The sequence below is a fragment of the Rosa rugosa genome, chromosome 2 (genome assembly GCF_958449725.1).
Source record: "Rosa rugosa chromosome 2, drRosRugo1.1, whole genome shotgun sequence".
Taxonomy (NCBI): domain Eukaryota; kingdom Viridiplantae; phylum Streptophyta; class Magnoliopsida; order Rosales; family Rosaceae; genus Rosa; species Rosa rugosa.
In genome coordinates this window covers 28975764-29001648 of record NC_084821.1, presented here as the reverse complement: position 1 = coordinate 29001648, position 25885 = coordinate 28975764, and the positions used below count along the sequence as shown (strand labels likewise).

The 25885-nt window shown below is 39.3% G+C and overlaps 1 protein-coding gene and 2 long non-coding RNA genes across 5 annotated transcripts; 1 reads left to right on the top strand and 2 right to left on the bottom strand.

Moving 5' to 3' along the window:
- Positions 1-1614: 1614 nt before the first annotated feature.
- Positions 1615-2169, bottom strand: LOC133729479 (uncharacterized). The gene is made up of 2 exons (XR_009856381.1): positions 1998-2169; positions 1615-1913 (listed from the first exon to the last, which is right to left on the bottom strand). It is a non-coding gene; the product is annotated as an uncharacterized LOC133729479 (long non-coding RNA).
- A 698-nt stretch (positions 2170-2867) lies between these two features.
- On the top strand, positions 2868-4690 carry LOC133732356 (uncharacterized). Its single transcript, XR_009857065.1, has 2 exons — positions 2868-3166; positions 3268-4690. It is a non-coding gene; the product is annotated as an uncharacterized LOC133732356 (long non-coding RNA).
- An 8540-nt stretch (positions 4691-13230) lies between these two features.
- Positions 13231-16010, bottom strand: LOC133732384 (protein LATERAL ROOT PRIMORDIUM 1). 3 transcript variants are annotated; one of them, XM_062159928.1, is made up of 3 exons: positions 15668-16005; positions 13940-15568; positions 13231-13775 (listed from the first exon to the last, which is right to left on the bottom strand). In XM_062159928.1, exons 2-3 carry the CDS (start codon positions 14787-14789, stop codon positions 13399-13401), a joined length of 1227 nt encoding a protein of 408 aa, XP_062015912.1. In that variant the 5' UTR covers positions 14790-15568; positions 15668-16005; the 3' UTR covers positions 13231-13398. The 3 variants fall into 3 exon arrangements, with proteins under 3 accessions (XP_062015912.1, XP_062015913.1, XP_062015911.1); XM_062159929.1 differs by having other exon boundaries at positions 13231-13760; positions 13940-16010; XM_062159927.1 differs by having other exon boundaries at positions 13940-16005.
- Between the last annotated feature and the right edge of the window lie 9875 nt (positions 16011-25885).

Here is a 25885-nt window from a genome sequence, read left to right as displayed (position 1 = left end):
TTTTTGTTACTAGTGAGGGTAGCTTTCTGGTGTTGGTGATAGTAGCCTTTGTTGCTTATGAGAATAATTTTTCGTGTTAGTGACAGTAGCTTTTGTTGGTAGGAATAATAGCTTTTGGTTTTGAGGAGCGTAGTTTTTGTTGGTGACAGTAGATTTTGTTGCTGGATCCGTAACTATTGTAACCTCGTCAGAGTAGCTTTTGTTGCTAGTGACAATAGTTTTTTGTGTTAGTAACAATAGATTTTGTGGTCACCAGAGACCCCGCCGGAGAGGAGAGAGAATGATTGTTGACTTTTTACTCTAGTAGCGTTTACGTAAATATGTTAATTTTTATATCCAAAATATAACACAAATTTTAATCTAGTGGCCTTATGTGGAAAAAAAAATTAGTTGGTGGCCCTATGACTAAAAAATATTCAAAAATGGCATTATATGTAATTGCCCCTAAAAAAATTAAGATATTAAACTACTTTGCTAAATTTTTCAATGATAGCAATTACATGAAATTTCATAATAATACACGTACTTATTTTTTCCGTATTACACAAGTACTGTACCAAAGAACAATAGTCACTTGTATTTTCTAAATAATGTAACATAGGGGACCTGCATATTAATTTGTGTTGGTTGTCAGTTTTTTTTTTTTTTTCTCAATAGAAAAATAAATTACAACATCGTAAAATTCTAGCACAACCACACCTCAGATGGTCTAGATGGAAAGCATTAGCAGCATTTAAAAGTTAGGTTCCATCCAAAATAGAAACATTAACTAAATGACCGGTACTTACAATGGCATGCATCTATTACAAAATTAGCTTCTCTCCAATTATGATTAGGTTGTCAAATTTCTCCATATAAAAAGTTTGCAAGAGTTGGAGATATAATAAAATATTGTTTGAATAAAACATGTCAGGTGGAGAGTAAATTGCAAAATAACAACATGCCCAATAGGCCATATATTTTGAATTTGATTTTAATTATTGACATAAAAGTGGAGATACTCGTAAGCGACAAGGCACAATTCCAGGTCTCACTTCTTGAGTAGCATTTCTCATGGAAATTGGGGCATATGCTAGAAATTCACTTATATGCAAATATTTTATTAAATAATTTTGGCAAGTGAACCAATTGGTCAATTAAATCCCGAACAGCAAAGCTGCTAGAACGTTTTTTTTTTTTTTATAATTTGGATTGTGGTGCTTTTTTTTTTTTTTTTGCTTGAATGTGATTAATCCTAGTCCTTGATTACAATGGCGGATCTAGGATTGAAATCTTGGGCGGGCTTGGATTTCTTAAACTAATATATATATATATATATATATATATATATATATATATATATATATTAGCTACCCTAAACCCACCATCAATTGTACAGACCCTGGCACCCCGCTGGCCTCAAATCCTTCAATTGCTCATGAATTTACCCTTGGAGAGATTGATTAATATGATGTTAGCTATCTATGAATCTCCACCAAAACTTAAACCTCCAAAAATACACATAACAAAGAGACAAAGATAAAAACAGGTTTGTACTGCAGAAATATTATCCCCACAGGCAAGCATCTTAGGTGCCAAGATGCTAGTACCATCCATGAAAACAAACACTAAAGCTCAACAGAAGCCCCGAAAAAAAAAAAAGAGTGAATCAAATTGCAATTTCTGCTGCATCTATGAAATGGGCGCACATCAATTAAACCCACTTACCCACATCAATTAAACATTTAAACCCACATCAGTGCATCACATTTAACCCACATCAAGTTATCAATTAAACAATAAATTGCAGATTTGCAGAACAAGGAGACTGAGAGAATGCTGCAATCTGCATACCAGATTTCCAGAGCAAGAGAATTTGAGATTTGACTGCAACCTTCATTCTTCAATCCACGAAATCTTCAATCCAATACAACCTACGAAATTGAATTTCACATCAATCCTTAACCCTATAAATTGCCCCAAATTGGATTGATTCAATTAAACAAAATTGAACTTACATTGAATTCATTGCCCCAAATTGAAGAGGGAGAGTAAGAGAAGTAGATACGACTTGATCTTTGAGAGAAGTGGAGAAGGGAGAGCCGCAGGCGGCGAGAGGAGGAGGAGGAGAGAGTAAGACTGTGAGAGACGATTCTCCAGTTCGAAACTCCGAGTAGGCCGTAGTCGATGACTCGATGAGTGGAGTCGGGAGTGGAGAGTTACTTCCGAAGGGCTACTGGGCTTCTGGACTCTGGACAATACCCAATTAAAAAAAAAAAGTATACATCTCATTTTTTTTTTGAAGCCCAAAAATCTCGGACGGGCTTGAGCCCGCCCCAGTCTGTACATAGATCCGTCGGTGCTTGATTACAAAAGTCGAAGCAAAGCATCCATGTCCCATTGAGAACCATTTTAGTTTTATAGTAATAACCAGGGTCGGCCCTGAGACCACCGAGCACCAATAGGCCTTCAGTCATCTAATTTTAAAATATCAAGAAGTTTATATATATATATATATATAGGGGTCATCTTTTGGTCCACTGGCCCAAAAGCCCATGGGTGACCGTCTTGCCCGGCCGGCAGCAAAGCCAATCTCGACCCTGCCCGTTGGGCATGAGGCAGGGCTAGGGTGGAGGGTTCAAAGCCCAAGCTTGGCCCGTGGCCTGGCTCATTGAAGCGCCCAGTCCCTCCTGGCCCGGCCCGGAAAACCCAGCCTGTAAAGCCCAGTTCCTTTTTTTCTATTCTAATTTGTATATATCGTGTTACCAATTAAGCCCAAGGCCAGTATTCTCTATTACCCAGTGTACAAACATTTATTAACGTTACACACTTAAGTAGTAGAGCCTCCGTTTATCCTTTGTTTTAAAAAAATTAACGTTAGACCGCTTGAAATAAATACGAAGTCAAAGACCACGACTCTACCACACAAACTTCTCTATCTTCTCTAGTAGTCTGATACCAAACCTGCGAAACAAATACTCCAATCTCTCAGACCTCTTGTTCTTTGTTTGGTTAATATTACCGACCTCTTGCTATTTGTTTCCCAAACCTCTCAATTTTTCTAAGCTCCTCTTTTCCTAGATCCCTATTTCTTATTCTTGCAAGTTTAAGATTTGGAGGCCATTAGATGATGTCAAAGCCACTGCAAGGTGTTGCATGAGCTTCTCTTCTCTTGTTCTCAAAATCTGTGAGTTGGGTACCCATTTTGCTATTCATTCTTATTGTTTATCTTGTCTTTCAATTAATCCTAATTGTGGAGAATAATGGCTTGGCTTTTGATGGGTTTAGGGCTTGGTTTTTGAAGCGTTAGCAAATCAAAAGCAACACGAAGACTCTATTGCATCAGTATTATGATCTATAAGAGCAGGGTAGTTCCTAGTGTTGCATCGAGTTTGCCTAGTTATGGAGTCCCTACCCCTTTGGGAACCACATCTGCATCTATAACAATTCCTAGAGTGCAAAATTTTTTCATGTAAAGCTTGAAAAAGGCTAGGGTATCATCTAGTTCTTGCACTAATTCTTCTGATTTACAATTTTATCTTGATTTAGCAACAATAAAGGTGGACGATGATAGTCATTTTAGTGTTTTAGGATGGTGGAAGACCAATCAAACATTATACCCTGTTCTTTCACTTATGGCCCGTGATCTACTAAGTGTACCAGCTTCAACAGTTGCATCAGAGGCTGCTTTTAGCGTTGGTGGTCGAGTTGTTTCAGAGAAAGGAGCTGCCTTAAGTCCAAATACCATAGAAGCTTTAGTTTGTTTGAAGGATTGGAGCTTGGCAAGTAGAAGAATGCAAGATGCAGCACAAGAAGAGGAACACGCTGAAGAACTAATGAACATAAGGGCAGCAAGACCAGATCGGATGGTTGAAAGTGAAGATGATGGTGAAGATGATAATGAAGGCGAACCTGAAAATGAAACTGAAAGTGCAACCCTTGGAGACTAAAAATTGGAGATTTCCATATGCCTTTTTTGTGAAACTGAAAGGGAAACTGAAAGTCAAAAATTATCTCCCCTTTCCTTTTTTTTGGTTTAGGAGTAACCATATGCCTTTTTTTGTGTTTAGGATTATAAGGCTAGTCTGGTTACAATCTGCTACATATTAATTTATGCTTTATCATCCATTGCTGGGATCATTTATCTTCAAATTATTTTGAGACTTTAAATGCCTAACCAGTACATGTAGTAGTTATGTAGTTGGTGTTGTTGGAGAATGGAGACTAATAGATTCAATATTTTACTCAAGTGTTTACTTTAGACTTTTAGAGGCTGTTTTGGTTTTCTATGTGTATAAAAAAGTCTGACATCGATGCTATTCTTCTTGTTTTATGCAGTACTTAAACAGTTCGTTTCCAGATTTGTAGCTGCTGATATCATTGCAGCATTAGTGTGGATACTTCAGTCTAACAAGGGATCCATGTTGAGCACGGCAGCAAATGTGACAGTAAAATTAGTTAGCCTTTTACCCAAATCAATACTGCAGCTGGATGTTTTAGATCTTATTAATCCTTTATCATCTTTGTTATCTGCCCACAAACAGAAGTTGCTATATCATGTGCTGCAGCATTGAATCTTATCCTTACAAATCTCAGTATGAAGAGTGCAAAAGAAGTTTGGGACGTCCTTGAGAAAACAGAAAGTGTATCTCAAGTTACCAGTAACTTGCGATCTTTTTCAGAATGTATGAAGCCATTTGAACATTTTCAACAGGTGGCTTTACTTTTGAGTACAACTGTCACGCCCCGAATTTTGAATAATTAAATTCAAATCCGAAACGCGAGAACAAACACAAGAAAACACATATAGAAAATTTTTCAAATAAACAAAGCAAGCAAACAAACTGAACTCACAATGTCAATACCGACTCGTTCTTTAGAGTCACATATTACATTACAAATAGTTTACAAATCAAACTGAATAACAATTCAACCTGTAACCACTCTCACCAACTCACTACACAGCGGAAGACTACAAGTATGAGCGCCCTTCTACGTCCACGCCATCGAACGTACACCTCAGCTTTGATAACAATCACCCGATATTCTAACCTGCACAATAACCCCTACACCATAGAATAGTGCACCGGGAATGTAAACAACAAACCCGGTAAGCCTTTCAGCCCGTATGAGTAAACTCAATTAAAATGACTCACGTCACTCATGCTTATAATTTCTCAATTCGTGAGATAATTAAAGCAACAATATTTAATTATCACAACAAAAACATCAAGTTCAAAATAATCAATATCATGCTCAATAATTTCAACCCAACTAAAACCCACATAAGAATTAAGCAAAATCAGTAATCCCTGCATAGAAACTTAGTTCAGGAGATCACATGAAAACAAACAAAAGAAATCATATAAATTCCTGCATAGAGTTTAGTTCAGGAATTTACATTAAACAAACAATACAAAAGGTAGTAATCCCAGCATATAACTTAGTTCTGGAGATTACATAAAAACAAACAATTCAAAAAGTAGTAATCCCAGCATATAACTTAGTTCTGGAGATTACATAAAAAGAAAACAATAGAATTCATAGAAATCCCAATCTCACGTAAACACAAACGAAAAACCCCAAAAACCTTCTCTGAACTACGACAGACTCGAGCTCAACTGAATCGTAACCTGTCACCTCTGCCGAGGTTCAATCTTACGACCAAACTTCAGACCCATCGGTCATCAGAATAACTGAATCGTAACGTGTCACCTCTGCCGAGGTTCAACTTTTACGACCAAACTTCAGACCCTTCGGTCATCAGAATAGAAATCCAGGTTACCACTGTAACCTTCAAACTTCAGACCACTTGGCCCTCAGAATAGAAATCCAGGTTACCACTGTAACCTTCAAACTTCGGACCCTTCAGTCCTCAGAATAAACCCAGGTTTACCACTGAAACCTTCTGACTCACAATTGTCACATCACAACTCCAAATAACTCTTTCAAACAATATAATCATCAAACATATACGTATCCCAACACCACACCATCCATATATATATTCCACGTAAATATATATATACATAGTCATTCACGCAGGAATGACCACTAATACCAACTATAGTTTTATAAATTAATCCTCTCGAAAATCATTTTATATCAAAACATTGTTTTACTTACCCATGAACCGTTGTCGATCAAGTTCATATATTTTAAAACAAATAATTTGATTCGAAAATGATTTCTCATGCTAACAATAAAATATACTAAAATAAAACATAACTAATTTATCAACAGAAACACCGTGAGATTTACTCACCTCCATATCCTGCTGCGTCTTCACACACCATATGAGATAGACAAGCATAACAATCCGTCTAAACAACTTCGTCAAACACCTAATAAAATACAACCTCGATTTAGTATCCGAAACACTAAAAACAATTAATTTCCGAACTCCCAAATCAATCCAACCATCCAAAAGTAACGCCAATCGAGGTGAAACTTCATCCGAGACCACCCGAGGTCTCCGGAATACTTATACGATCAACACAACAAAACTACAAGTCGATCGGACGGCCGAATCCTCACGGATAGAAAACCGATCGAACCGAAAACCCTAAAACTTGGAAAATTCATAACATGCTCATACGATTTCCAAAAATTACAAACTATACATCGAAATGCTCGTATCGACGAGTAGATCACAATGAAGAGCAGAAACTGCCCCAGAGGTGGCCGGAAGCCGCCGGAAACCACCACCACAGTGGCGGCACCGCCACCAAACCAAAGTCAAAATTTGACAAAACTTCCAACATCAAAGTTCTTCATCTCAACTCCAATTAAAACATTCATAACTAGCACAAAGTCAGAATCAAAGCCATTTGGCCGGAATTTACCTCGCAAGTTTTGAAAACCGATGAACCCTAGAATCACAATCTTCAAAATTCGACGTCCACACTTTGAATCGTTGCAAGCCGCTTGGAGGGAAGCATCTACATCCTCTGGGATTCAAAAGCCCCCAAGAATCACCGGCTATGGTGGCCGGAAACGTGATCTCCGATCTGGGTTAGAAGCATCGCCGCCGCCAAACTTCCCGGCCTTGCAGCGTCGTCTACAGTGCTTCCCACTACGAATCACCACCACAGACGTGTAGAGGGGACTGAGGAGAGCAGGATTCCCTTTGGAATCGAAGCAAAAGGTGGCCGGAGGAGGAAGAAATCGGCCGGCGAAGGTGAGAAGGCGAAACTGAGCTCGGGACTGAAGAGAGAGAAAAGTTTCCCAAAATGGAAACTTCAGATTTTCTGATTAATTTTCGGAAAAATCCCGTATATACCAAAATGGAAACTTTTTCCGACGGCCATAACTTCTTCATACGAACTCCGATTTTCGCGTTCCACATGTCCACGAACTCGTATCGACGCGCTCTACGACTTTCGTGAAGAAAGATCTCACATAATTTAAACGTATAAAAAGTCAACCTTTGTGAACCCCCTAAAACGTGCACTTCGAATAATTATTCGTCCGAAAATAATTCCACTCCACCCTCGAACCACGAAATCGTACAAACGAACACTTTATTAATTCCCGGAAACCATTAGAAATTAATAACGAATTTCCAGTGTCTTACAACAACACTATGGTGGTGGCCTCCATCTAGGTTTTCTGTTTGGACTAATGCTAAACTGATGGAAGATTTAAATGATATGCTTTTAAAGCGAGATGTTTATGACAACGTTGCTGTTTTGAAATTATATTGTAGAAGTACTTAAAGTTGGTTTCCATATTTGTAATGCTCCATTACAGGGACTATGGAACAGAATTCAGCTTTAAAACTCAGAAGTCATCTCAAAATAGGTATGGTTAAAAAAGCTCGGCTCGGCCCTTGAAATTACAATTAGGCCCGCCCCGGCCCGAAAAGCCCCGTTTGGCCCTGCCCATGGGGAGGCCTTAGGCTTAAAATTTATTGCAAATCCTGGCTCGGCCAGCCTATCCCGGCCCATTGATGACCCCTATAATATATTTATTCTAACCGCACAACATGCTAATCGTGTAGCCTAGTGATGAGTGTTTTTTAACTTAGTCTAAAAGACCCAGGTTCGATTCATCTTGGCCCTGTTTTGATTTTCTATGGTATTTTTAAGGGCTAAATACAAATTACTATCCTGTGGTTTAGGTCCAAAATCAATTTAGTCTCTGAACTTCTAATTTCATCAAAAACACCCCTGCACTTTCAATTTTGATCTAATAGGTCCAATTTGTTAGTTTTCTGACAATTGAGTTATTTAACTTGTTAATGTGGATCATATATGACCTATATTTTATGATGTGGTGTCAAGGTGGTCTGCATTGTCAATTTAGGAGTGAGTCCTACTATTAAAAATAAATAGTTTTTCGACAAATAATCCAACTATTTGAAAGAATATTAACGAATTGGACCTATTAGATCAAAATTGAAAGTGCAGTGGTGTTTTTGATGAAATTAGAAGTCCAGGGACTGAATTGATTTTGGACCTAAACCACAGGGTACTAACTAGTATTTAGCCCTATTTTTAATTTCTCTTTGGTATTTGGCCACTTTAATACGTTAGTACTCCTTTTCTGTTTTTTTTTTTGGACACATACTTTTTAATTTATAAAAATAAAAAGCCAAATCTTTAATATTCTATATTTTTATTTCATATGCTTTTTTATTTTCTACTTATTGTTTTCAATCTTTTTTTTTTTTATCAAATAAGAACTTCATTAATAATGAACTGCTTACAACGAGTTTTAGGCGACATCTCTTATACAGAAATGGCCAATAGACTTCACACTGGAACTCTATAATGACTGACTCTAAACTTGCACTACAACTGTATGGCAAAGACAACAAACGCAGGAGCAGTGAATCTTTGACAGCTCACCTCTTGTCCAGCCAATAAGAACTCGAAACTGGACAACTCACTTGTGTCAACACTAACTCACCAACCAGAGTCCTCCTGACTAGCTTTTGATCGACCAAGCCAACACTCGTTGTGACCTAAACCCGACCAACAGAATTCCCAGACATTCGGACCTGGGACTAAAATAAACCCCACACTGTCACCACTCACCACCAAAGTGTCAACACCATCAACCCACAACTGCCCCAACTCGCCATCGCCGCCGACCCAAACCCAGACAGGAACTACCCACTAGAAGGCCATTAATGCTCGTCTATGGCACAGCCAGACTTTTTTGCTGACCCAAAACCAGATAGGTAGGACCCACTAGAAGGCCGAAGTGAAGATTGTCTCTGCCACATCTTGTAGTACACACGACCCGACAGCTAACACCTAACACAACTGGAAACAACAGCTAATACCACACACCAAACCTTGGTTGTGCCGTATTACCAACAAAACAAAAACAAAAATAAAACCCAACCCTAAACCCTAAAAAGACTGAAAACAAAAAAACCAAATAGTCCAGGCCCAAAGTGCAAACAACATTAAAGAAATAAATAAACCTTATTGGACCTAGGATGAAGATGAAGCCCCAGGCCCAAAAACCACTAGCCTTAGGACAGGTCCACAATCGGATGAGGGCAAAGAGGGCCCAGTTACTAGATCCAGCCCAAAACAATTGCTGCAGCACCACCACTACCTTCCCATATCCGAGATCGTCGCTCCGCCGTCGCTCTCGGACTCCGGCCACCGTCGAACAAACGCCGCCGACAGATACCCAGCAGCTGCCCTCGACCAACACAGCCCCAAAACTCGAGTGCCCAAATCCCTGATGACGAGAAACACCAGAAATTGGACACCCACTGTCGTCAAACCCACCGTCGTCCTCCCCAACCCCTGCTGCAAGATCCGAAAGTCTGACCGACGTCCCACAGCCGGACACCCCCCGCTGCCGCGCACCCCCTCCCCGTGCAGTCACCGCCATAAACCGAAATCTAACAATCTTGGACCAACTCCGCCCCGTGCTCCGATCACCAGGCCAAATCCCTGAGCCCATATCCCGTCCGACCGCAACTGACGCACGCCGGCCAGGCTAGAGGCCTGTGCCAACGCCGCAGCGCAGCTGGACGAGAACAAGAGAAGACGGCAACAAGCTTTTCCTCTAACCCTAGCGCGTGGAGCGCGTCCTCTTCTTCGGTTGTTGTTCGCTATAAATCAGTTCTATTGTTTTCAATCTTGTAATAAAACTTGTATGTAGTTATTTGAAAAAAAAAAATCATATAAAAATTAGTTGCTAATTAATGTCCTACGTGCAACAACCCAAACCCTAATTAATAGAAATAATTACGAATTTAGGATGGAATAATAACAATTTTACCAAATTCACAATAACTTCGGTTGTGCCGAATTGTATCCCAATTACCATTCTTTGAATCATCAACTAAATATTGATTTAAGGTATATAGCCAAGTAGAACTTGAAGCCCAGATCAAGTTTCATACCTTGTTCATTATCATCGGCGACTGGACTCGCCGGAAATTGTAAAAAACTCGTCGGAAGCACCGAAGCTTCTCGGCTTCAATTCTGTCTCCACACTCGACAAGTGGAAAAATTGAGCCTAGTGGAAAGATGGCGATGGGGAGACAATTTGATTAGCATCGGTGCGCCGCCATGATGTAGCCTGACAGCGAATTTTCGTCAGGTTGCTATAATGATCTGCTCAAAGAAAATGTTTTTATAAAATAACAACCTAAATCCAAAAGGCCTTACGATTTCGAGTTAATGAGTTATTCGATTAGCATCGGTGCGCTGCCATGACGTGGCCTAACAGCGAATTTTCATTGAGTTGCTATAATGATATGCTCAAAGAAAATGTTTTTTAAAATAACAACCTCCACCCAAAATGCCTTGCGTTTTCAAGTTAATGAGTCATCAGGATGTTATTCATGACATGTCGGTTTCTCATTGACTCGGGTCGCGGTGGTGTGGGATTCCTCTCACGGAATGCTACTTTTCGAATACTGTGGACCCATTTAGTTTTTTAAGGGATAAGATTTTTGCATGCATACTTTGCAGTCGAACAGACTATATATGTTGTTAACCCTAGTTAATTGAGAATACTTATATCACAACCCACTAATATGAATGGTACGTACGACCTGGTTTCTAATCGGATATACACAGACCTTATCAAAGATGACACATAGAGAAAATTTTATCTTTTAAATTTCATTTCAGGAGCAAAGATACGAATTTGAGAAAAATTAGCCATCCTGCATGAGTATGACCACCAGTGCTTTGAGTACACAGCTCATCTCAACGAAACCTAGATAATATCAACATACCCAAAAGGAAAAGAAAATAAAAGATATTATTTAACACACCGGTCAGACTTCAAAATTTGAGTAAAGAAAACAAACTTAATTCTTAAATAAGAGGCATATATATACCTAACATGAACCATGTCATATATTTAGGGTATACAGCTACAATTGTTACCTAGTCTAGTTCTAGCTACTCATCAAAATCTGGGTGACTGGTTGCCTCACATAAGTCGCAAGTGTATATGGAAGCTAAGAAAGTGATATATCATGTGCAGCAGCATATGTAGCATGAATTAATTAATATATGATATACAGAAATTTTAGAAAAGAATGTGAATGAAATCCACATGATGAAAGCAATCTAGCTATGGGAACAGCATGTGAGCGAGGGTAAGAGAACTAAATCCATTTAGCACATGTATATACGCTGGCATTGAATCTAGACACACCAGCTTCTTAATAATATTAATCAAAACATTAATTGATTAATAGATTGATTGATTAATTTGTCAACAAATGTATGAAATTTTTTTTTTTTTTTCTTTTTCTTGTCTGAACAAATGTATGCAATGTTAGTTCCAACAAAACATAGACAAGCCATCAGAACGAATAAAGAAGCCACCATTCATATTCTCTACGCATAATAGCTAACATTCATCGCTGCTAATTAAGCGAAAAGCGAAAATGACATACAATACAGGAAGCATTTAAACATACACCAGCTAGCTATGATCGATCATGAACTTGGGGTTTACAAAGTAATGAACACACAAGGAATTACTCATTCAATCATCAATCAAGGTTTTCAAAATAAGGAAATGAATTTAAACTTTGAAACAAACAACTAATAGTTAGTGATGATCAGTAGTGCAGAGAGGATGGATCAATATGCTAGCGCGTATGTAAAGGTAGCTAGTATTTTGAAAAGGACATGAAGTAGACAGTATTGAACTACTTCTTCTAGTCGGAAACAAATCAAGGATGGTTACATTACAACAAAGTACTACAAACTTGCTAAAGCCCTAAAGCATAAAGCCAGCAGTAGTTTGGATTGCAAATTGCTCAACTATGATCCAATTCATTCACTTCGATATAGCTAGCTTTGAGAATGATGATGAAGATGAAGTAGAGCCAAATCAAATTATACTGGCTAGCTAAGCAGTGAATAGTAGTAATTAGCTAGCAGGCATGCACCAAGACCGAAAATACAGATATGCACGACAGCCGAAATTATTAACAAAACAGATGAAATTAATAAATGGAGCTCACAAACAAAATCCTTTAATTAAGGGGATTTGCGTTGTGACTTGTGATCGAGCTAGTGTAGATATTACTTTTAGTTAGAATAAATTATAAGCCTTGTACTGTGGCACATGAATGAATAGTGCACACAAAGTCAAAAAAATAGTTGTACCATAAAGGAGAAAATAAATTGCTTTATGCTGTGAATTTCACCTTTGACAAGCAAAAGACTTTGATGAAGAGGAAAGAGACAGATAGCAAGAAAACAAACTATTACCATTATGGGAGAAAAGAAGTATATATATATATCAATAGGAACAAAAACATCTCTTCTTTGATCAATATTTTTCTATATTTTTTGTTAATATATGCTTGCCTAAATTTTCATATAATTTTATTAATTAAGAAAGCATATAACTTCCATTCAAATGATCCCATTTCACTTATAAGAATAGGTGAAAAATGAGATAGAAGAAAGCTAGCCACCTACTACTACTATGGGAAAGGAGAAATTAAGAAATAAAAGAAAATAATAGAAACCTCTCTTCCTCTATGATACTGAAGAAAAGTTTGTTAATTACTTATTTAATTTTCATCTTTGTCTATTTTTGTTACATGTGCTTTAAATAACTTTTTCTTACAAGAAGAAAACAATACAACTTGGAAGTGATTAATTTCTCTTGTTCTATTCACTTAATTAATTATAAGATTAGGCAAAGATCAGACTTGCAGCTTTTTCGCATGAGATAAACCCTCCACCCGAGTGTTATTGCTGTGATGCGAATATTTGTATGTATGTAACTATACTCGACTTGAGGAAACTAGTTTGGATGATCATTCTTCATACAAGATTAATTAGAAGAAAATTAATTAGTTCATGAAGAAGTAAATTTGACTAATTTATGTTATAGGTTTACTTTCATTTCATTGATGAATCTACTACCTGAAACCAGGAACAAGAATGATTACCGATCATCAATTTAATTTATTGAGTTACCAAAGTTTGACCCTCCCAGCAGCAATCCTCTACTAGTGGAGGCCGCTGCAGCGGCTGCATAAGCATCCGCGGGGTCGAGTATTGGAGCACCTCCATTTCTTCCAGTTGGGGTACTAGTGGCACCTCCGCTTCTACCACCCAAATGCAAATCAGAAATATTAGGGAAGCCATGATGATCTCTACCTTGACCTTCAACCCCTTGATCATACAAGAACCCCTTAAACACATGACCGTTGATTTTGACGACAGCGTGATAGGCATACTCATCCTCTGCACCATCATCCACGGCCGTTACTCGAACGCACTTAAAAACCGCTGGCGCCCGCACTTGGCCCGGCATCGTCTCTGGAAAACCACCATCTGTAACAATTAATGTGCAAGTATTTATGAATTAATTCAACAAAACTAACTCCAACTTTCAAAAGCCGCACTACTAGTACTCCCACTTGATCAGATCAATTAATTCACCCAAGTAGAATATGAATCTGATGATGCTAACAGAGTAACAGAGAAAGAGAGAGAACCTTGGTGTTGGAGTTTGGAGGTACTGTCATAGCTTCTGGGTGGCGTAGTGTTTGAAGTGGAGTTGGTATGAGAGGGAGTTGTGTTTTGCGAAGTAACCAGTCTTGGTTTTTTGGCATTGCAACTAGTATTATTAGTGTGAGAGGTAGACGCAGAAGACCCGGCCGCCGCCGCCACTCCCTCGGACATGAGCTGCCGCTCCCTACGTCTAGCCGCTGGGACCCACGTGCTCTTCACGTGCGTGGCACAATCAAAACCACGGCTCTTGCAGCATGTCCTGCACCGCCGATGACTGCAGTCTTTCTTGGCCTGGTTCCCGCAGTCTTGACAAGTGAGAGCCGACGATGCCGATGCCGATGCCGATGCCGCCGAGGCACCAAAATTCCCACCACCACCTGGAACCATCAAATGGGCGCCACCGTGAAGGTTCTGGTTTTTCTTGAGGAAAAGTTGGTGTTGTTGCTGGGTCGGCTGCTGCCACAAGTGAATACTTCCTCCTCCTCCTCCACCTGCACTGTTTCTGTTGCGACCGCTCAGCATGTTGTGATCATCATCATCATCATCATCATTGTCATCATTCATGTTGGTATTGGGAGGGCCCAGGCAAGGGGTGGTGGTGAGGAGTGGAATGACCCCGACGCCGAGAGCTGTGGCGGGATTAGAGCCATTCATGGAATTATGATCAGATGAGAGAAGGTCTTGTTGATGGTGGTGGTGGTGGTGGTGGTGCGGGTGATTGTGGTAGGCTGCAGCTGGAGCAACAAGGAAGACGTCTCGAAGGCCGAGCATACCCATCTCCGGTGGGAAGCCGTAGTTGATGGGCCTGGAAGGGCCTGATGATGACGACCACATGGCGGCTGAGGCAGAGGGGGAGGGTCCGGCAGTAGGCCCAGCATTGAAGCCTAGACAGAGATCGTTAGCCGAAGACGAAGCTGATGAGCCCCCCACCCAGTCTGCAAAAGCACCAGAATCTGAAGGCAGCCTCCTTGTGGTAGCCACAACTGAAAACCCTTAATTTACAACAACAGCTAAATTCGGTGGATATATAGATCTCAACTCATGAATTATTTATATACTATCTTCTTCTTCTTGTCATCTGATCAGTAGCTAAAAGACGACAAGAGGAAGGAAGGAAGGACAGAGAAAGAGAAGAAATTGGGAGCAGAGCCGGGCTAGGCTAGCTCTCCGAATCCATGGAAGCTAGGAATTTCAGCAAGTGCATGTCAACACTGCTAATATCTATGTCTGGGTGTTATGTGTTTGTAAACAAAGTGGTGAGTGGAGTGGGGTCTCTGCAACTCAATAAGAAAAGAAAAGAATAGATCGATCGAAATGGATGGACATGGGAAAAAAGGCTAGGTTGTTCATTTCATTTCATCTAGCTCAAGTTTTACTTCTTCTTTTTTTTGCTTTTTCTTTCTATTTCCTCTCTTCTACTGCTGCAGCAGCAGCAGCAGCAGCAGCTTCTGGTTGCGTTGCCACTTTGGCTTTTATGTGTAAAGGAGTTGGTTTTCTGATCACCAACACAGATCGAGCAGAGCAGAGCAGAGCAGCGATAGGGAGATGACTTGTGCTTCTCTCTAGCTTCTGGGTGGGGGCCGGCCCAATGCTCACAGTCTCACACTAATCCACTGATCCAGTACCACTGAGTGAATGAGTGAATGAATGACAGAGAAAGAAAGAGAGAGCCAGACAAAGAGAGCAAGAAAGAAGGAAAATGCAATAACGACCTTTCCTCTGCTGTTTCTTCTATTGTGCCCAGTAACCTTTCTCTCTCATCATAATCATGGATCTTCCCTGCTTCTTTCTTCTTCCTTTACTTCCTTCTCCGAACTCACTTCTTTTTTATCTCTTTCTTCTCTCCCCTACAAACAACCAAAGGCTTCCTCGATATGTTTCCTTGAAAGCAAACTGAGGTGGGTTCCTCTCGCTAGCTCTCTCTCACTCCAATAATCAGTCACAAACAATAGCTGAATGGCATATAGGAGGAGAGAGAGAGAGTGTGTGATTGTTTGTGTGTGAGAATTAAAGCAATAAAATATAGAGAGAGAGAGAGAGAGAGTATAAAGACTTTTGTTCTCTAGTTTTTGTAATTTTATGGGCTCTCTGAACTCTAAAGTCACATGACAACTCTCATTCATTTCATGTAACTAGGGCAAATAAAGTGCTTCTCCTTCTATCACTTCTGCTTCACCGCGCGTGTAATACCCACTTCTCATTACAGCGTGCTGTTTTTTATTCCTCCGAAAATGGTGGTGGCCCACCTCATCGTAGAGCTCACATGCGGCGCGTCTATTGCAATCGCATCAACCTTTGTCTTGTTTGGACAGTCTTCTCCGATCGAGGGTAAATGAATGATATCCAATTTCTTTTTGTAGAGAGGGTATGATTCAGAGCAACCGCATTTCACTTGCATTACAATATGGACGGTTGGATAATTTTAAATTGACCTTTTAGTTATTAAAAAGACGTACTGTTAACAATAAATATAAATAGTTGATATCATTAAATATGTGCTTGATTACTTGTACTGTCGGTAAATAGAATTTTCATTTAAATAAATATCAAATACTAATCACACCAACCGCTGCAAGTGGCCTAGTGGTTCTTGTCTAGTTGGGTGTGCTCCCCAACCTATGTTCGAATCCCGAAGCTGTCAAAGTGGTCAGGCATTGTGCTGCAATCACTATGCTGCAATACACAGTTGGAGCATTTCACATGCCCCGAATGAGTTTATCTTGGGCTTAGAAAGTTTTTAAGTTCTCATTGACAAAGTCAAAAAGAATACTAATCACCCTTGTGCTCTTAGTCCGACCAATTTTCGCCGAATGGGTTTTATCTTGGGTTTAGGAAGTCTTTAGGTTCTCCTTGACAAAGTCAAAAAAAAAAAATACTAATCATATCTGTGCTCTTAGTCCGACCAATTTTCGGTTTCAATGACAATTTTTCATTTTTAATTTAGTAGTCAAAATTTATTAAAATTTGAATGGAAATTTCACGGAGTAAATTGTGATGACGATTAATACTAGTAAGCAATAGTCAATTTTGAAAATATTTCAAATATTGTATAAATATCGATAAATTTAAATTACAGAAGCTTTGAAATAAATTTTGATACTTTGAAAAAAAAAAAAACTTAATTAACGGTATCCCATGGTCACCATATGAGGTGCAAAACTTTCATTGCACAACAGTCTTTATTTGTTTACGTAAAGTTTTTTCTTTTATTGCATAATATCTTATATTATTATTTTTTTATCGACCATAATTTTGGGACTAGAAGACAGCGAAAGGCAGTGTGGAGAGCTCCTCCGGTAGGGCTGGTTAAGATTAATGTCGATGGCTCTTTTCATCATGCTACTGGGAAGGGTGGACTGGGTTTTGTGCTTAGGAACGAGCAGGGGATCATGTTGGGTGGTGGCGCTAGTCAACTGATTGGATTGTTATCGCCAGAACATGCCGAAGTTTTGGCGTGCAAAGCTGCACTTGAGTTTGCATTGGAGCATGGCTTCGGTCCTACAATCTTGGAGACTGACGCGATGGAGGTCCAACGCCAGCTAGCCTCTGAAGATTCTGCTAACACTTCCGTGCTTGGCAGGCTCCATGAGGATGTGATGGCTCTAGGAACTGCTCAGGGCGTTGTTCATGTGCGTCATGTGGGTAGACAGGGAAACAGGGTGGCTCATTTGTTGGCTAACCATGCTTGCTCTCTTAGGCAGGCTGAGTTCTATTTCTCAGTTCCAGTTTTTTTACAATTGCAGCTGACGTTTGTAATATGTAAGGGTTTTGTTTTCAATAAATGGCTGACCTATTTAGATTTTAAAAGAAAAGGATTGGATAAAAGGACATAGATTATTTTCATGCTAGAGGTGAATAATGATTTCATGTTCATTTTATTTTAGGAATTGAATAACAATTCAGATGAATAATGATTTACATCTTGAATAAATTAATTAGCTTCTCTAACTCATGATTGCATGTATATGAATTGAACAATTATTTCATGTTCATTTTTTCTTTAGACATATACAAATATAGCTAGACGATTATGATGGTAATGTTGATGTGTGCAAGGTTAGGGTTAGGAAGAACAAACAAAGAGATATATAGAAGAGACAACACAATTGATTTAATTTTTTTCTTCTATCAATCTAATATAGATGTGTCTTTTGGTCATTTTCTCTACCCATAAATTTTTATATGAAATGAAAAAAATTGGGATGTGTATTAAGTAGTTAGGGATGTGTATATAAAATCTTTGTTTTGATAATAATAAAAATAGCAAGATGCAAAACAATAAAACATTCTTGATTGAGTAGTCATTTTTTCATTTTTAATAGTCACAGGTCTTGCTTTAGTACTGTTTCACATTTGCAACTGTAGAGGGCAGTTTGTGACCTTCCAATTTTCCAGTGAAACTGGAACTGTGAGTGATAGCAATTAAAAAGATGCACCCCAACGTTAATGGCTTCTTCAATCAAGTTGATGTTGTTGTATCCAAACAATTACATAAAGCATATGAACAACATTCATAGTTGTAGACAGTAAAAAAAATCATTCTTCTTCAAGTTGTGCGTCAAGGATAAGGTACTAGTTTTAACAGAGTCTACATGAGAAATCAGGGAGCTCGTTCGAGTCGGAAAGGCTTTGATGACTCAGGGTTCATATTAGAGAAAGGACACTGATGGGAAATATACAAGTGTATTATTATTAGTATACGACCTAATTCAGCAATTTCAACAGTTGATCCTTTATATTCATATGCAAGAATTATGTCTATAAAAAATCAATCAAATACATAATCATTTAGTCATTAAAAATGTGGAAACGAATGTAGCAAGGTAGATAAAATTAGAACGAACATGGTGCTAATTGTGAGATCCCACATTGCTCGAAGGAAAGGATGTGATGTGCTTTGTATGTGTATACTCAATTACTCACATCCTTATAGCAAGGTGGGAACCCAAGAACAAAATCGTGAAGGCGGGGCCTGGATAATAATTTACTATGCAGATCGGGCTGTGACAGAATGGTATCAGAGTCACTTCCCGGTCAGAAGTGTATCGACGAGGGTGTCAAGCCTCTAAGGTGGGTATTGTGAGATCCCAAATCGCCTGAAGAAGAGGAGGTGATGTGCTTTATATGTGCAGACTCATCTCCCCATAGCAAGACGCGTTTTGGGTGGGATCCCAACAATAAAACTGTGAGGGCGAGGCCTAAAGCGGATAATATCTTACTATGCGGATTGGGCTGTGACACTAATCAAATGGATAAACGTTTTCATATTTGGTTACTTTTTGTATGACTCATATGTGTATATGTAACTATAAAATGAGTGATTTAGATTATTAAATTACATGCTAAAATAAAAATATCCTCAAATTTCAAATTTAATGAGGTCTTCTCTATAACCTCCTTATATATGTGTGTGTGTGTGTGTGTGTCTTCTCATAATACAAATGAATTCTAGCTCTATTGTGTTGGGCTTTTAAAATAAACTCCTCTATTTTATTCTTCGTACTGTGGTGGAATATTACTCTCTTTTTCAATGTATATATCTTCATAACATATGAAAACCCTAAAAGAAGCCGCGGCTGACTTCTGCAATCTCGTTCTCGTCCGGTAGCACATCGACGTCTCCTCGACTTTGTGTGATCTGCTGCCGGACGGGTGAATGATGCCATGACTCGGGGGTGGTTTCTTGAGAGCATTATTTGTTCGATGTATAAACAAAGCAGTTTTGGCGACAGATTCCTGATTCTAAGCCTCTAAAGCGTTGTGGTCGTGTTGTACAAAGTAGGGGTGTTTTCCTTACCGACAGCGACATAGAGGTGTTGCATCGTTAGCGTCATGGATTGTAGATGCTAGATAATTGGTGACAGGGGTCGTGGAGGCACGGATCGAGGGATGCAGGTCGAGGTGACGCAAAGCAGGTCATGGTGGTGCAAACCGTAGCAGGGTGGTTGGGGGAGGCTCTGAAGTTGTTGTACATACGACTAGAGTGTCGAGTTGATGACGACTTGTTCCAAGGTCAAGGCCAGCTTGCTAGGCTTTGAGTAAGGCCCTTTCTTCGGGCGGTCTCTTAGCTTGGTGATTTGGGCTAGGTTATTTTCCCAAGGCCCATAGTATTAGTTAGATTTTCTTTCTATTAAAATTCTCTTTGTTTAGGGAACCCTATGTCAGTAGTTTAGTCTATTTTCAATAATTCTCTAATTTTTCGAGAGCTATGCACTTTTATGTGCTTATAGCGAATCTTCTAGAGTATTACTAAAGGAAGAGACTCGTTTTTCGATGTATTTCATGTCTAATAAGTGAACCTGGTTCTATGTATCATTGTGAGTACTAACACATTTTCTTGTCTGTCTATATATGACATTGGAAGGATATGTAATGACTATTCTGACTTGATTTCCGCCCTTGTAGGTTTGATTAAGAAAAAAATATAACATATATATGGTCAGTCATATTATCAGTTACTTTTGGTGAAATATATATGGTTGAAGTTTATATGGTCTCTCACTTTGACACTGTTTTTGTGTGAAATGTGTTTGGTTAGTCATATTATTAATTGCTTTTTACATCATCTAATTTATTTTTTATGCTTTCTTAAATGTTGTCTTACAGTTCTTACTAGATTTATTTTTTGATGCCTTGTTGTATCTCGTATTGTTCTCGTTATTTTTCATGTAACATATCTAGTTTCTACAGCTTTATCAGTTGTATTATTCGACCTAGCATAGCTCTGCTAGGGTTTGTTAGAGGCCGCCCATGGGTTGGCGTTTCTATACCTCCCTCCATCTCCGATGGAACAAATTTTCGACCATAGTGTCGCAGTTGGTGTGTATGGTCGAGGCCATACCCTCCTTTTTTTCCTTTTATCTCCAAGATGTCGATATCAACCATCCGGGTTTAGCCGGTCGCCCTCTCTCTTCCCCTGATTGCTACGCGCAGGGGATTGAGCTTGATAGGAGCATTTTCATGCGATGTTTTAATAGTTATTTCCTCATATTTTACTTAGTTATTTCCTTAAATAAATAAATTTTAATTTAGTTTTTATTTTTTAGGTACATCGGAGAGATGAGGTAAAAAGAAGAGAAATGGCAAAAAAATGAGGAGTCCTGATGAGAATAGGATACCTGGGTGGACTAGGAAAGCCCAATAACAAGCTCAAAACGTCCTCTACAAAGGTGATATGGATTAGGAGTCATTTTTGGCAAGAAAAGATGGTTAAAAATCAGATTTTGGGTCTGTATTAGATGCAAACTGATTTTGGCAGAATTTCAAGAATATATATGGATAATGACATCTCAATTAAATCCTAAATGCATGATTATGGCCAAAGGGAGATTTCGACAGATAAGGAAGGAGAATTTCAAGGGATTGCAACAAGCAGAAAGGTTGAAAACAGGTCCAGATACATTCCTTGATTTCTACATTCATTATTGGCCTAAATTGAGGAGATAAATCAGAAAATAATCATGCAATTAATGCAAAAATAATCTCCCTAAATCAAGGTGTTAAATTGGAGGCTTCTCATTGGTTGAGTGACATGGTAGAGCTGACGTGGCATTATTTGATTGGTTAATGTTGTGTGGATCAATCTTGAAGACTTGGAGACTAAGTTGTCATCCTCCTATAAATAGGAACGAACAACAACACCACCACACCACACCTCTCTCCCCCAGACAATTAGAAAAATTTTCTCCATTCTCTAGTCTTCAGAAGCTCTGCGTCTCAACCAAGGAGGAGAAAAGTCATGCAATACATCAAGATCCTAACCGTCATCCACCCTTGTGACGTCCCTAGAAGATTGCTTGCTTTCAAGGATCTTCAAGTTCTTCGTCTCAAGGCTTGTCATCCATCTCTCACGGTGTATTTCATACTTTCTTTTATTTTCCTTTGTTTGATTCGTAGAGTTATGAATTCTAGTTAACATGACGTTAAGGGCAAAGTTTAAAGCCCATTTTTATGTTTTGAAATAAAGTTGTGATTTTTATATGTTGATTTATATGTTGCTTATGTGAGATTGCTTAATTGATTTTGTTTTATAGAAAACTTTTATATGTATGTGTTCTTTGGTGGCCAACTTAGGATATATGCATGTAATTGGAGCTAGATTTAAGTAGTAAAGGCTTTGGACAAAAGTCGAAATCAATTAAGGAGGATTGCAAATAGATGAACTTTTTCATACTAGGTTGTGCACTTTGGTTGACATCCTTTATTTGTTCTTCATGCATTGAATGTGTTCTTGATTAGCTAGCTTTCTAGACTATGATTGCATGTTCAATAGGTTTAATTTAGGTGCTTTCACTTAGATTAAATATTGAAGGAAAGTAAAATATGGGAAATCGTTTGCTTTCTAACGTTTCACATGGTCAACTTCTTTCTCATGACATAAAAAATCAACTACAGGAATTGTAATTGGATTTCATTTATATGGATGTGGTTTTGATATTTGTTCCTTGCGTTCCACCCTTGTATATATGTTTTTACGTTTTCTTTATTTTATTTATTTTAACTTTTTATTTTATAATTCTTAAACCCCCCTTTTATTTCATTATTTGTATATATTCTTTTTGTAAATTACTTTATACTTTTATTAATTCTTTATTTATTTTTGCAATTACAGGTGTACCCTCAATCCCCGGTTATAACGATCCCTACTTATTCTATACTGACAACTACATTTTTCAGGGTTAAATTGCGCACATGCTTTTAGCGTTATCAGAGCTTGTCCTCGGTTCGCTGCTCTATTGGAACGGTGGCTGCGGGTGACTGGAGGGTTTGGGATCCAGGACTTCTGCAGGCGTCATGGCGGTCTGGTCTCGGCCCTAAACCGAGTGGTGGAGTACCTGCTACGTCTTCGGTTCGGCTGTGTTCGGATCATGTTCTGTTGGAACCCTTTTTCAAAGGTTGGCAGCAGGGGTGGCGGTGCTCTCTGTCTGATCTGCGAATGTGGACGGACTGGTGAAGTAGCGTCTATGAGATGGCGACGGAGAGAACTCGTGGGGAGGAAGCTGATCCTCCAGAGGCCTTTTCACTCGAGGGTTACGGGTCTTCTAAAAAATGGGTCGTTGATACTTGGCTGGAGTGTCGAGGTGATGTCCGGGCGGCGGCAGCTGATGCGCCGATGTGGTGTTGGTGTGAGGGTGATGGCAAGCACAAAGATTTTGCTGAATTGGCTGCTAGGGTTCAGTCTGCTTGGGCTTGGGTTTGGATCTATTTTTTAGATTTGGGCTTGGGCCTGTTTGAGTGGTCTATGGCAGTGAGATTTGGGCTCTCTAAGGCTTGGATCCGGATTTGGGATCCCAACGGTTTTTCTATAAAAACTTGGGATCCAGGACGGCTTCTGTTTGGGTACCTAAATTGTTATTTTGCTTGGGATCAATACCTGCGAGGAATTGTAGTTATTGGTCTGAGGTTGTTAGCGAGTCTACTGATGAATTCTGCGAGAAAATTTAATTGTCAGTTTCTTATTAGTTTACTCACCCCTGAGCTTCACTCAATAGGTGGAGTGGTATTGTGTTTAGCAGTGTCTCTTTCTGAAGGCCCCACAGGGGTGGGTCACTGTGTAATATTGCTTTTTCCATATTGAATAAAAACGTCTGACCTCCTTCAACTCAAAAAAGCTCTATCAGTTGTGATAATTATTCTACATGAAATAGATTTCTAGAAGTTCGCAAAAAATTATTGCTAATTGCTCGAAATGTGAAGCAAAAATATTCGGATAAAGATCTTAAGTTTTGTTTTAGGGAAACGGTAATTGAGAGAGAATTGCTGTGTATATTTTTTCATTAATAATAGGGGCCTCTTTATAAAGAGGATTACAATGCATAGAATCCGAATCATACAAGGAAAGGTAATCATACATTGAATAGGAATCTCTAAGATTCTTCTAGTTAAACCCTATTACCACTAGGTCAAGTAACCTAGAGTTTGGGCCAGACACATAATCTGGATTTCCTTAAACACTCCCCCTTGTGTCGCCTAAACATGGTGCTTTTCTCGTTGCCTCATTAAAAACCTTGCCGAGTAACAAAAACCCAATGGGACAAAAATATCCTCGGTCGAAGGGGAAAAAGAGCACAACACACCCTTCACGTTTCGAGGTGAACATGTAGACATCTCCCCCTGATGTCTGCGCCTCCCCCTGATGACTACGATCACGGGAGTTCAGATAATTTCCGCAAGCCAATCCTTGCCACATGTTTCTCGAACGTGGATTTAGGCAATGACTTAGTAAACAAGTCTGCCACATTGTCCTCAGATCGAACCTGGTTCACTTTGATCTTGAGGAGCTTCTGTTGTTGCTGATTGTAGAAGAATTTAGGTGATATATGCTTGGTGTTGTCGCCTTTGATGTAGCCTTGCTTCATTTGTTCAATGCAAGCAGCATTATCCTCATAAATGCTCATAGGCTCATCAGTGGTAGACTTCAAACCACAATTGTTTGAACATGCGTACTTATGGATCCAATCCGTATACATTCACGAAGCTCTTCGTGAAGAGCAAAATATTTGCATGATTCGAAGATATAGCGACAAGGGTCTATTCTGTAGACTTCCAAGATATCACAGTCTTTACCCATGGTGAACACTTAACCAGTTTGGGAAGACATTTGTGTGGGTCAGAGAGATACCCAACATCAGCAAAACCTTCCAAAACACTTATGTCGTTTTGGGGTGGGGATAGTGGACGCAGGCCAGTGTTGGCGGCGTTCCTGGTGTGTGATGGGTCCGAATACATCATCTCTCTGTAGGGATAGAACAAGCTCATATCAATCGTACATTTCAAGTACCGAAAGATACCTTTTACACCAATCCAATGGTGTCGCGTTGGCGCAAAGCTATATCTAGCTAACAAGTTCACAACATATGAGATGTCTGGTCTTGTGCATTGGGGTAAGTACGATAATGAGCCTATTGTACTCATGTAAGACACTTCTGCCTCTAGCACATCTTCGTCATCATCCTTCAGGCGAAGAGGATCTTTTTCAGGATCAAGACTACGAATGATCATGGGGGTGCTTGAAGGCTTGACCTTGTCAAAATGTCTAAGCATCTATCAACACGATGCTCAAGTTCCAAACTGAGACATAATCGTGTTCTCCCAAAATCCTTCATCTCAAACTCGGATTTCAAGTGTTCAGCGGTTTCCCTTAACTCTTTAAGGGCTTCCAATGAAGATCATGTTCAACATGAATCGCGATGGAATCCGAAACTTGTTATGGAAATGCGTGTGCATATCCCTTCCCAATCAAGTAGTCATTTTAGTGAGCATTTCAACCTCTTTGTAAACGTGCTCCGTGGTCTACAGCCACTTGACTTTGGTAAATGAAGTTCACCATGAACCTTCATGTATATTCCGTATCGAGATACGTAGTGGCCACATTTGTAAGCTGCATAATCAGTTATTCAGAAACTACCAAACTGACAAGGTAGTGGAGTGCAATGACATCCATTACGAGAGAATATGTCTCATCGTAGTCGATTCCAGGGCATTTTATGAGAAGCCTTGCGCCATAAGGCGAGATTACCATCTCTTTTTCTCATCACGCTTTCTAACGAAGACCTATTAGTTAATAGGTTTTATGTGAGGAGGTGTTGACATCACTGGCTCAAAGACCTTTCTCTTCGTTAGAGAATCCAACTTAACCTGGATCGCATCTTTCCATTTAGGCCAAATTTCTCTACGTTGGCATTCATTCATCAACGGAGCGTGGTTCGATATCATCGGACTCAACAAACTCATGCACGACGAAATGCGCAACTACATCATCAATTATGATGGAGTTTCTATCCCACGTCCCATGTACACTAGTGTAATTCACAGAGATCTCTACGTTCTCAGGGATAGGTTCTGACATTGAGGCGTCCCCCAATGATGTCTCTTTGACATAATCATAATCCGGAACATTCTCATGGGACGGATTTTGAGTCTTGATGATC

Bases quoted from the DNA above. Each gene is read 5' to 3' on its own strand.
- LOC133732384 (XM_062159927.1), bottom strand. From the start codon at position 14,789: ATGTGGTCGTCATCATCAGGCCCTTCCAGGCCCATCAACTACGGCTTC. The intron at 13,776-13,939 runs GTTCTCTCTCTT...TAATTGTTACAG, and splicing joins CTCCAAACTCCAACACCAAG to ATGGTGGTTTTCCAGAGACG.